This window comes from Centruroides vittatus, unplaced genomic scaffold (assembly GCF_030686945.1).
Source record: "Centruroides vittatus isolate TY-2023 unplaced genomic scaffold, ASM3068694v2 scaffold_2802, whole genome shotgun sequence".
Lineage (NCBI taxonomy): Eukaryota > Metazoa > Arthropoda > Arachnida > Scorpiones > Buthidae > Centruroides > Centruroides vittatus.
Genome location: NW_027122693.1, coordinates 845,291 through 858,887, shown reverse-complemented (window position 1 = coordinate 858,887; position 13,597 = coordinate 845,291). Strand labels below are relative to the sequence as shown.

Here is a 13,597-nt window from a genome sequence, read left to right as displayed (position 1 = left end):
AATATAAATTGCAGATATTTAGCAATTTATATGTTATTAATATCTACAGATCAATTAAATAAACTAATTATATATTATAATAAGTCTAATGTGTATGAAAAGAACTTATGTGAATGTAAAAATGTACGAAAAGTGGCAACACTATCAAAAGTTTGAAGAACAAAGAAACCTTCGAAAAAATGAGATTAAAATTCAAATGAAAATAATTAACGATAAATGTAATATACTAATACTTAAATATATAAGTAAATAAATAGTAACTATCAGATAGTACATTAATTAAACTTAAAATTAAATTAATTACATTCAAAACACCGTTATAAATAGCCAAAATATCAACTTTCTCATACAAAAAAACAAATTAAATATATCACTTCTGACATTCTAAAAGTTGAAAATATTAAATAATATAATACTTAGAAGGACTGATAGTCATATTTCTAGTATAAAAATTTATTATTCGACAAATTTCACGTCATCAGAAGTATGATCGAAAATTCACGTAATCAGCTTTTACGGGTCAGGGTATCGTTTCATATAATGTGTTATAATTCGCGATGCTATATAACTATACTCACATAATATACATGAAAATATAAAGAACAAAATTCTCCATCTAAATAGCATATAGCTAAACAGGAATTATGAGTTTTACAGATAATTATGTTAAATCAAATTTCAGTAAATTTACAAGTCTTTAATGTAAGCAAAAGAAACGAATTTTTTTAAAAAATAAGTACAAGATACAAGCAATTGAAAAATATACTAAACAAAACTACTAATACTTGTATAGTATTAGTAGTTTTGTTAAGCAAAATTAGTAGTTTAGCAAAATTTTTTTCATCTATTATAAAAATTTGATTTTATACGAATTTTTGAAATAATACTAGTACATTGACCTTGATGACCTTGTGGCCGCCAGCGCCAGAGATCCCGAATACTGCCTGACAACACTTGCCAACGAGTTGGCTGGCAACGTGAAAAAGAAGCGCGAAAGATCGCGGGTTTTTGCCTGGATGTTGGCCGAGGATGTCGGTGACAGTTCTCACCTTTTTAATAAAGTTTTTTGTTACTGTTCGTGTTTGTCTGCTTAGTTCTAAAGATCAGTAGGGGCCGGATGGCCGAGCGGTAAAGGTGGCAGCCTACCGCTCTGGGGGACCCGGGATCGAATCCGAACGGGTCGAATATTCCCCAGGAATTTTTCGGGGGGTGGTCCGTTCGGATATGTCGGGCCCCGTCCCTCACCACCCGGTCGCCCCATTGTGGGCCTAGCCGAACCCATAATGGGCCTACTAAAAGAGGCCCTCTTAGTGCCCACAGGGCGGAAAGAGTTAAAAAAAAAAAAAAAAAGATCAGTAGGATCGGATGACAAAGTGGTGACCCGAACGTGATGCGATTAACGAACTACCTGGACTTTCGACTGAATTGGATAGTGAACAACTCTGTGTCTATGAAGGAACATTTTTAACAGGACATGCAGGTATGATCAGTTTCTGAATCGTAAATTCAATAAGACGACTAAGAGTGCGTGACTCGGGCTAAGCCTAATCAAAGACTATCCCGCTTTCCTTGTACCCGCATAGTTAGGCGCCCGAAATGGCGGAACAGAACGAGTTGGAAATCGAACGTGTACAGGCAAAAATGCCTATCTTCACTAAAACCAACATCAAATTATTTTTTGTGCAGCTAGACGCAGCTTTTGCCATTAATCGGATTACAAGTGAGAACACTAAGTACAACTATTTAATCAATTCCCTGGACGCGGAGATTCTATCTAACGTCAGTGACAGTATTTGACCGTCCAGCCGAGGCTCCTTTTACTAAACTCAAAGATCGACTCCTCGAAATTTTTCAGAACTCCGCTGCTAAAGAGGCTAAAATTCTGCTTGAAGATCTGGGTTAGGGGATCAGAAACCCAGCGTTTTACTCCATAAAATGAGGGAGCTTTCAGCGGGCAAGATTACCGAAGAATTTCTTAGAAACTTGTGGCTCCAACGTCTCCCCAAAAATATTCAGACAGTTCTGGCTGTTAGCGGTGATGAACTAGACAAGCTAGCCATCCTTGCTGACAAGGTTGCTGAACTTACAGAACCAACTCAACTGGCCAGCATCAACTTAGAAGCCGACAATCCCGTAATCAAAAATCTCGAAATGCAGATATTAGAACTCACAATGAAGGTTGCAGAACTTAATGTATCGCGTACTGCTCGTCCCCGTTATCGTAGTAGAGAGAGAAACCGACATGACCCGAATTCGAGGTATCGCATTAGTTCACGCCCTCGAGGAAGAAGCCTCAACCGTCAGGGGTATTGTTACTACCATGATAAGTTTGGATCAGCCGCTAGGAAATGTCGTTCGCCGTGTTCCTTCGACCGAACTGCATTACGATCAGGGAAACGAGCGCAGCCAGCTGCAGTAACGGCCTGTGGGTCCAGCCTGGCTCCTAAATATAGCCGTCTGTTTGTGTATGACAACAAAACTGGCCTAAATTTTTTAATTGATTCTGGAGCAGATTTATCAATCATTCCCAATCGCACTAAGAATCAGCCTACAAAGGTTGAATTGTATGCTGCCAACGACTCTAAAATCTCGACGTATGGAACAAATGTGCTAGAACTTGACCTCAATTTAAGACGTTCTTTCAGATGGGAATTTACCATAGCTGATGTGCAGAAGCCTATAATCAATGCAGACTTTTTGGCCAACTTTGGACTCAATCTCGACATCAGAAACAGATTACTGGTTGACCCCCTGACTTACAACGCCATTTGGGCTATTTGAATTCGTTTTCCTTCCTTTTGGTCTCTGCAACGCAGCCCAATCATTCCAACGATTCATGCACGAAGTTCTGAAAGGCTTAAACTTTTGTTTTTCATACCTAGATGACATCCTCATTGCTAGCACTTCGTGGGAGGAACATAAGATGCACATGCGGCAAGTGTTTCAACGCCTTGACAAGTACGGTCTGCAAATCAATGCATCCAAGTGTACTTTTGCTGCCCCACATGTATCATTCATAGGATATATGGTGTCTTCCCACGGCGTTATGCCACTTCCAGAACGTGTATCTGCCATAACTCAACAGAAGCGACCACAGACCCTCAAACAACTGAGAAGGTTCTTAGGCATCTTGAACTTCTATCGTAGGTTCCTACCCCATGCGGCCCATCACCAAGCTCCTTTACACGATCTACTTAAAGGAGCAAAGAAAAACGACCAGCGCGAGATTAAATGGACTGACAATTCGATTCAGGCATTTGAGTCATGTAAGTCACAATTTGCAGATGCCACCTTACTACATCATCCTTCACCAAGTGCTACCCTTGCACTTCACGTCGATGCATCCGATTCTGCTGTGGGCGCTGCCCTTCATCAAGTTACAGCACAAGGTCTCCAGCCACTAGCATTCTTTTCCCGCAAACTGAGTAACTCTCAGCGTCAGTATTCTGCATACGACCGAGAACTTCTGGCTGTGTATTTGGCTGTGAAACATTTTTGGTTTATGCTGGAAGCATGACAGTTCACCATTTACACAGACCATAAACCATTAACGTTTGCCTTCCAGCAACGACACGATAAGTGTACACCCCGTCAGTTGAGACATCTTGATTTTATAGGACAATTCTCAACAGACATCAGACACACAAAAGCGATCGATAACGTTCCAGCTGATGCTCTTTCCCGTATTGAATCAATTAGTAGCCCATCTATAGATTATAGCAAAATTGCAAAAGACCAACAGCAAGATCCTGAGCTCCAGTCTCTCCTGACTTCAAGTGACTTATCACTTGTACTTTTTTTTTTTTTTTTTTTTTTTTTTTTTTTGTAACTCTTTCCGCCCAGTGGGCACTAAGAGGGCCTCTTACAGCAAGCCCATTATGGGTTCGGCCAGGCCCACAATGGGGCGGCCGGGTGGTGAGGGACGGGGACCGACATATCCGAACGGACCACCCCCCGAAAAATTCCTGGGGATTATTCGACCCGTTCGGATTCGATCCCGGGTCCCCCAGAGCGGTAGGCTGCAACCTTTACCGCTCGGCCATCCGGCCGTCTCACTTGTACTTAAGAAGTATAAACTTCCTGATAGTGATGTCGAAATCTACTGTGATGTATCGACAGGTCGCATTCGTCCATACATTCCGCCTAGTTATTGTCGCACTGCTTTCAACACTGTCCATAACCTGTCCCATCCAGGTGTAAGGAGCTCAACAAGATTGGTAAAAGCAAAATTTGTTTGGTCATCCATCAGTAAAGACTGCCAGACATGGTCTCGCACCTGCATTTCTTGTCAACGGTCGAAGATCCAGAGACATGTCGCTAGCCCTTTGGGAACCTTTCCTGTTCCAGACGCTAGATTTTTAAATATTCATATTGACATTGTTGGTCCATTGCCACCTTCCAACGGCTCAACATATTGCCTTACAATCATCGATAGATTTTCTCGTTGGCCTGAAGCAATCCCGTTGCCAGATATAGCAGCTGAAACAGTAGCTTCAGCCCTGTACTTAGGCTGGATATCTCGCTTTGGAGTGCCTGCCCAAATAACATCTGACCAAGGACGGCAATTCGAATCTGGCTTATTTAAATCCCTCACTCAACTTTTTGGTACCCAAAGAGTTATAGCACTTTATGTACGGGTCGCTTGAGAAAATGTTATGCATTTTCTGAATGTCTACTAAATATTTCTTTTTCTTAATATAAAATACCATATTTTACGGACTATAAGACGCACCTAAATTTTGGAGGCAATGAAGAAAAAACTGCGTCTTATAGTCCGTAAAATACAGTAATTTTAAAAACTCATATTCTCTTAAACTGTATAATTACCCAAAGTATTTCCTCATCGACAAATTCCATTTTTTCTATTTAATAACTTATAAATTTATCAAAATATATCGGTAAAATCAGTTTTCGGACTACTAGTCAGATGTTTTTAATAATTTCCTTGGCATTTACTTAGAAATAAATTTTAAAAAGCACTTACACTTTATACGGTAATTTTGGATCGGCAGTCTGCGTTATTTTGAACGTAACCTTTGACCTGAGATTATACAATAAAAATAATCATTTCAAGTATTTAATCAAGTTGGACAATTCGCAGTTTCACCGTAGAAAAACAAAATATGTTCAGAACTCACATGTTTCTCCGAATAACCTACAATTCTTGTGTGACGTCAAGACACAGGTACTGTTACGAAACTAACTCTTCGTTATTAGACTAATTATTTAAAATATTAATTAAATATTATAACATAATTTTAAAATTATATTAATTTAATTACATTAAAAGAATATAATATATAATATTAGATTATTTCTCGGAGAAATTTTTACGTATCTCACTTCCACCCCATAAAGGAACCTTTTTCAGCCCATTGTGCGGCCAAAAACTTCCCGGGGCTCTTTTATTGAATTCGATGATGGATCCCCAGAGCCTATACGCCTCGTACTATCAGAGTTGATAGATATACTGGGCTAAGTTCAAGAAACAAACAGTTAAGTAAGCAATAATCCATTGGTTTGCTTACTTAACTTCTTGTTTATTGAAATCGCTCCCGGTCACAGAGCTACGTTTAAAAACAGAATTCGTGTATCAGGTGACCGATAGCTGGGGTTGGAGTCGCTTTGCGGCAGGAAGAAGCTGTTTTATCCATTTCATTAGTAGATTGGATTGGATTATTTGGTTACACGTGGTCGATCTGCCGATGGAGATGCCATTCGATAAAACCTTCTAACGGAAACAGCCTCTACTTAGGTGTTAAAATCGTAAAAAAAAACCCGGAAAGCTCAAGTCCGTTGGAGAGGCGCAAACCCGCGACCAATTCGGCAGTTTTATCCATTTGGCTACCGAAATGAATGAATAAAAATTAAAACATTTAAGACTACACTATAGATGGAGTCGACGATGGATGTAAGGAAGTGCACGGGGGCAGTTGACTTTTCCTGGGGGTTTTTTTCCGAGAGAAGCCGGGTACTTCGAGTAGCAAAAAGTTTTGCAAGGCAGATTGTTTCCTTTCTGCACTCTCCTCCAAAGATTTCTGGATCCGCTATTGGACGAAGACTTAAAATTTCATACACTATACAATCTTATCAATAACTGTACTATTTCAGCGATATTAATACTGTAATTGGGCTGCAATTCTAAAAATCTGTAGACCTATTTAATGTCGAGAACATATATAGAAACCATAAACGATTAACTATATACGAACTTCCGATGCAAACCGGAAGTCACGTTATTTCACTTCGAAACTTCCCCGAAAAGTGTTAGATAGATGATCGACACGAGTCTATTGTTAAAGGAAAAGTATGATGTACAAAGTCAAGCCACTACTAATTTTAGGCGGAGAACATATAATTTAAATTAAATTGATTAAAAATGCAATTGGGAATTGCAAGCCGTCATTTCGACCATGTCGCAATAAATAACTGCTCGTTTATATATGCTATTCTCGATCAAAATACGATGAAATATTATGCTGGCCGAATCGAGTTTATTTAATTATTTACTATATTTTTATAAGACGGGGTACATTTTATAAACGTCAAAAAGACAGGACGATGGAACGCGACGGCTCCGACGCTGGTTTACGTCGAAGCTGTAGTTCATTTCCGAATGCCTACGGATGATTAAAAATGAAATTGTATTTTCAAGTTTATGAGATAAGCTAGCGTATAACATCCATTAAATCGGTGCTATTTACGATTCGGATTGATTTCAGTTTAGACGATTTATTTCTAAACACATTATTTCGCCGTATTTCAAACCGCGACGTAACTACACCTGTAACTCGCGAAGTCACCGAGAGAAGTTTAAGGAAATTTCGGAAATGCACTTTATCGCTTCTAGCCTAAGGCTTAGATCGTTTGTAGTATCTGTTCTAATCAGCTTAATATCTGATTCGCTTCCACCCCGGAAGCTTCGATATTAACCTGTTTTTTGGAAACTGGCGAAGAGTTGGAGCTTGCTCCTCCTTTGCCGCGGGTTGACTCGGAGTTGCACTTCTTCCGAGAACGGCCCATGCCCCGCGGGGTTATAAATCAATAAAAATTAGAGAAATTCTACTTCGATCGAAGTCCACTAAAGTTCGTAAGGTCATCTACAGCAGTAAACGGCCTGCCTTCTAAATCAACTAATCTGCGCAGTATTCCTGCAATACTACACGGCTCGTTTTCTTGAAAAAGTCCCAGGGGAATATACCGGAGCCACGGCTATCAAGATCGCTTCGTTTCTCCTTTCCGCTCTATCATACACTCAAAGCTTATTTTGCAGATATCTGCTTTTGAGTGGATTAATACTAATATACACTTCACTTTATGTGGATACAACAATTCTTGATCAGTTCCAAATGAAATCAGTTACGAAATGTGACGTCAAAAGACCAAACATGTTTCGAAACAGCACACTGTAGAAGGCGTGCATCGGAACAATACTTAACAGCTGCAGAACTGTTTAGCAGATTGAACAGTTCCGGAATTGCTGGATTTACACCTATAAATGCCACTGTCGTCCGTCCGACTGTCTTTCCTTAATCGCGAGAACGAAGTTAGATGAAATCCAAGAACGGATATGGAAAGCGTAGGGCAGGACCCTCAATTAACTGTACAGGAACTTTCAATGCAAACTGAAAGTCACGTTATTTTAATTGAAAGCTTTTAGCCAGAAAGCAAATGACTGGCACGAGTCTATTGTTAAAGGAAAAGTATGATGTATAGGAGCAATCCCTACTAATTTGAAGTGGAGGGCATATATTTTAAATTAGATAAATTTAAAATATGATTAAAAATTGCAGCCCAGAATTGTGCGATGTTAATCGTTTAGACAAGTTTTCTTTTCTTATAAATTGTCTACGTAAATTTAACGTATTAATAGGACTTTATACCGAAACAGGAAAAACTATTACAGGTGATAAAATAAAGATTTTTTGATTTTTCTGCTTACGAACTCCTCCTTGTGTTGATAACCAATACACCGGTGTAAAGTACAATTAAGAACTATAAGACAACTAAATTTAACTTTTCCTTCACGCGGGATTGCGAGCTTGTTCGTGTTTGTTTGAAACCATCAATTTATTTTAAGAGAAAGAAATGGCTTTATTCATGTTTGGTTGACACTAGTTACTAAACATTACTGGAAATGCACTGCTTCTCTTATTAATGATTTGTTTTCTGTTTTTAATTATTAAAACATTTTTCATTTATTGTAAAAATACAAACGTGAAATACACGAGGAAATTGCGCATTCAAAATGAATACTATTATAAACATTTTAATAACAGATCGATTAAAAGCTTAATGCTAATTAATTAAGAAAGAAGTTAATATTGGTTTCAATTTAAATGATCCCATTAAGGGAAATGGCAATTAATTTGTCGTAGTGTAAATTTTTAACATTGTATTGCAAACAGAAACGCATAGTATCTTTATATACTCATTAGTAAATTAAGCATCTTAAAAGACATCAACTGTGTAAACAAGAATAATTAATTAATTTTACATTTTACAATGATGTACACGTTTTTGACTATCAAATCAAATTTAAGAATATGAATATCAGAATAAAAGACGAAAAGACTACTAAAATGCACAACATTTGTGTCTTTACAGAGGAAGTCATCACTTCCTTTTCAGCTATTAAAGATATCCATCTTATTGTTGGAATTATGGACAACCGACACTCTTAGGTAAATTACTTCATAAATTAATAGCGATTATATTGTACCTATAAATATTTTATAGCATAATTTAGCAAAATATTAAAAATAGCCATTCTCTTTTCTCCGTTATATAGAATTGTGTAAATTAACATAATTTTTAGTAATATGATTTGAAATTTGCCTTTTATAAATTACTAATGGATTGTCGAACTATTTCACTGTTTTATAGATTTCAACACTTAGATTTCCTATTCGTATTGTTAAACACAAGATCGTGTTGTTAACTCAATCACTTGGCTTTTGACTCTACCTTTATTTAGTCGATACGGTAACTAATTTTACACGTTTCGGGCTTTTGTCCCTCATCAGTCAACTTTCGTTCTTGTAATGTGTTCGGTGTCCATATCGCTGGCTGAGGTACACTAATTTCCTTTTTCTTTTTTCGGTGGTGTTTTGCCGTTTCTAACAGTAGTTTATTGTCAGTCGTAGAGAAACCGTATTGTGCTAGATTGCTTATACGAATTGTTAATAAAGGTTAATAAACTAAATAAAGGCGGAGTCAAAAGCCAAGTGATTGAGTTAACAACACGATCTTGTGTTTAACAATACGAATAAGCAATCTAGCACAGCACGGTTTCTCTACGACTGACTTAAATTTCCCTCAAACAATAACATAAACGTGTTAACAACACTTGTTAGTTACAAAATATTAATTAACAGAAACTAGCGTAACTAACGAAAACATAACTTGACTTTCATAATGAAAAAATTTAATGTTTATTAAAAATACTATTTCATTAAATTAATATATTAATATATTATTTGCTGATTATCGCACATTGCTGATGTTTATTTTACTTTTAATTTTCAGCTTGCCTTTTTTGGGTGTTTGATAAGAAAAACTTATTAAATTCCCAGCGTGACATTTTCGCAAATAATAATCAACACGAATTAAATGAATCCGATGACAATTTTATAAATGAATTCATAAGACCGTAATAAACCGATGTAAACCCGAATTTAATCGAAACGAAAAATGATATTTCCTGGAAAATGTATTAAAATAACATTATTTGATAAAGAAATTCACTATAATTCATTAATTTATCATGGACATTCGCATCTTTGTATTTTATACATTTTCGTGCAAATCATATAATTATTCAATTAACATATACTATTATAGAATGTTTCTCGACAACATAGTTTATACAAATATAAGTTAATGATTCGAAATTTTCTGAATAATTTGTAAGAAACAACAGGAAAAATGTATTCTAATTTACAAGAAAAAATTTGTTTGAGTTGTTTGTTAGAACCTTGCACTAGGATAGCAATTATCTTTGGCTTCGATATTTTTAACATATGTAGCTGCAGAAAAGATATGTTCACGCTAAAAATTATTAGATTAAAAAATAGTTATGTCCGATTCATACAATATGTTTTATGGGCATGGACTTCATTGTTATTCTGGCAGATAATACCGGGATTGAATAAATACGCAATTTGTAAAGGGTGGCTTGACGATATAACCAATGAGCCCATACTATTAACAACGGTTTATGCAGTAATGTTCTTAACTTATTCTGTATGCTTAACTATTCTTACGAAACATGACAACAAACTCGATATAGAAATTGATTTAAAAAATGAATACTTGCAACAAAAAATGAGAAACGAAAACAATTCTTTAATTAGAAAAATTTCCCTGTTGACATTTTTCTGTACAATGATATATATTATTTATTTTCTATTTATGAATGTATATGTTTATTATTTCGGAGTCGAAAGGAAAAAGAAATTTGAAGGCGAACCTTTGTTATGCAATATTCTGTACGCTCTATGTTTCATACCTCTAACAGGAGGATTTTCATTTGCTTTATTATTAGTAGCTTTATTGTTGTTGATCGCGTATAAAGAATTAGAAAATGTCCTGTTTAAGCTCTCTTTATTGAAAAAGAAACACAAGAATATGCCGAAAAAATTGAACGAATTGATGCTACGTCACCAGGAATTGTGGATATTCATCAATCAATTCAACACTAAACTTAATTATCCATTTTGCTTTCTGTACTTTGCTGTCATCTGGACGACGAGTTTTTGGTTTTATGCCTATCTCTTTCTAGAAATGAATGAATCAATGCAAGATCTTGCATTAGTTGCTTCTTTTACTATCACGTTCATCTTTGTAATCATGGGATGTTTATTGTCCTGCTTTGCATTTACGGTAAGTATTTTTGTTAAAATTTAAATTTTTTCAAACATTAATTATGTTATTTTGTAGATGCAAAATGGTTTTCAAGATATTCGTCGACTTGCGGATTGCAGACTTAAACTGGAACTCAAACTCAAGGTATATATTTTTATTCATTAGTAGTAGCTGCATTGAATGTTATTAAAGTTAAGCGTATTTCGTAAATACCCAAATATAATAAATTATGGCCATATTTTCGTATGATCAGAATTAATATATTTCAACACCAGCTGGTATTTATTGAAATTAAATTTAATTAATTAACATCGTTTACAACTTTTGATTGAATTGGTTATTGCGATTATTGTTCATTTCGTTTCGCAGATTTTAGATTTTATGAAGAGATTTGGGAAAGTTTCCTTGTGTCTTTCAGTCGGTGGTTTCTTTGATGTGGATAAGAAAATCCTCTTCAAGGTGATTTTATTTTATAATCATAAATATTTAATAAATTCCTTACTTAGAAAAATTATGAAAAATTTTAAAATTTTAAAATTTTTTCAAGGTTATTTCAGTTTATAATTTGTATATATAATCGAGACGAGTTAGTAATAATAATAATAATAATCAGCGCAGAGCCCAAACGGTTAGGAGTTGAAAGTTGAAATTTGGTACACAGTTAGGGTACGTCACGAGAACGCACACTAAGGGCTTTTTCGAAATTCCTCCCCACGGGGGAGTGGGTTGGACAAAACAGAAGTCTTAACACTTCTATCAATAATGGAAGTGTTAAGTAAGAATGGAAGTATCAACAATGAAAATGTTACGTAACAATGGAATTGTTAAGAGAAAGCGACGTGCAAGACGCAGATGCGGTTTTTTTCGTTTTTGCGGGAAATCGAACATACTTTTAGACTCATCTAACAATTATCTAATTAGTCTAGAAACAGGGGGACCCAATTCTTGCATTCTGTGAAAACGGGTAAGGTTGACTATAACGCAATAATCTTAATCTTCGCTATTGTTATTTTTGCCCGAGCAACGCCGGGCCTATCTGCTGATTAGGCCTATATAACGTTCTCTTTTCCACAAAATTATAGCACATTTGAAAAATTTGATGCAACTAAATAATTTCGATTTTCGTTTTTTTCAGATGGCGAGTTCGTTGCATTCTATTTTTTCAGGACTTTTAAAGTTAAGGAAGGCATCGAAAAGGAACACACAATGTAACGAAATATTCTTATCTAATTATACTGAATATAATTAATATACAGCACACGAAACCGCATTATTACTAAACATTTTATGACGAAGGAAATTTGTCATTTGTGTTTAGGTTACGATGTCAAATTCATTTTTAACACGAAAGGCTGTGATAACCTTAATTTATTTTACATATCATTTGTCATATAAAAATTAATACACCTTGCAAAAAGTTCACATAGTGACGAACAATATTCTTTCAAATTTTAAAATTCCTATCATTTTTATATTCAAACTTAAAGCGTAATATTAATATATCAGAGTAGCATACATAAAATAATAAGTTTTTGGGCTTAAGCAGAGCTTACAATAATAATGAGCTTTCAAATAGGATCGGTGCTGCGATAAGTATTCAAGAGAAAAGTTTATTATTACGTCCCTTTTAGTATACAATGGAAACTTAATAATAATAATAATACAGAAAACACATACTCAAGGATACAACACTCACAAATGACGCGTGCAGAAAATGACACATCATGCCAGAAACTATACAAAACATCATTTCTGGTTGCAAGCTCTTGGCACACACACATTATCTACACAGACATAACCAAGTAGCAAATATAATACACCGAGAGCTTGCAAAGAAACACAAATTATTAGATATCCACGAACCACACTACAAGTACATTCCACAGACAGTATTGGAAAACAACACGCACAAAATGTACTACGACAGAGCCGTAATCACAGATAAAACAATTTACCACAACAGACAAGACATCACACTCATCGACAAACACAATAAAAATCACATACATTAGAGGCATATCCATTCCAAACACTCACAATATACAAAACGCATGCACTGAAAAAATTAGCAAGTACACAGAACTCTCCCAGGAAATAAGGCATCTGCGGAGGATGGATAGGGCGCTTATTGTACCCGTCGTTCTCTCCTCTACAGGTGTCATACCACACACAGTACACAAAAGCCTGGGCACATTACAATTGAATAGAAACACATACATCACACTACAGAAGGCCACTATATTGAATACATGTCATATTGTCAGGAAATTCCTGAATACAGACACACACACTGATACACTTCATTAATTTCTGTTTTGGTTACTATGCCTTGACTTTGGTCCGACATAGTACACAGCCACCGGTGTTAACCGAGTATATCTCACTCAACCCAACATAATAATAATAATAAATTATTGTTATTTTCAAATTTCGAAAATAGTGCTGGTTTTTACCACTATAATTTTATGTAATTGTTACTACTGAAAATTAAACCTTTCATACTGCTTTTTATTAATTAACAAAAAGATTCCACGACGAAATTAAAATATGATAAAACAGATACGCTGTAAATTGCACCCCATACAAACTCTTGGTGACTCAATTCGCAAGAGAAGTTGACCACTAAGAAGTGAGATTTAACGAAAAGTGATTTACAGTTTTAATCACAATTTCTATTTTGGACTTTAATGATTGGATTTGCTCGACTGATAGATAACTTATCGAACCTAAA

The 13,597-nt window shown here is 35.6% G+C and overlaps 1 protein-coding gene and 1 non-coding gene across 2 annotated transcripts; both read left to right on the top strand.

The window, feature by feature from the left end:
- Positions 1–1,935: 1,935 nt before the first annotated feature.
- LOC136987854 (uncharacterized) lies at positions 1,936–2,781 on the top strand. The gene has a single exon (XM_067285605.1). It carries the CDS (start codon positions 1,936–1,938, stop codon positions 2,779–2,781), a length of 846 nt encoding a protein of 281 aa, XP_067141706.1.
- Positions 2,782–6,839: 4,058 nt separating this feature from the next.
- On the top strand, positions 6,840–7,028 carry LOC136987905 (U2 spliceosomal RNA). Its single transcript, XR_010882693.1, has one exon. It is a non-coding gene; the product is annotated as a U2 spliceosomal RNA (small nuclear RNA).
- The last annotated feature ends 6,569 nt before the right edge of the window (positions 7,029–13,597 follow it).

Bases quoted from the DNA above. Each gene is read 5' to 3' on its own strand.
- LOC136987854 (XM_067285605.1), top strand. From the start codon at position 1,936: ATGAGGGAGCTTTCAGCGGGCAAGATTACCGAAGAATTTCTTAGAAAC.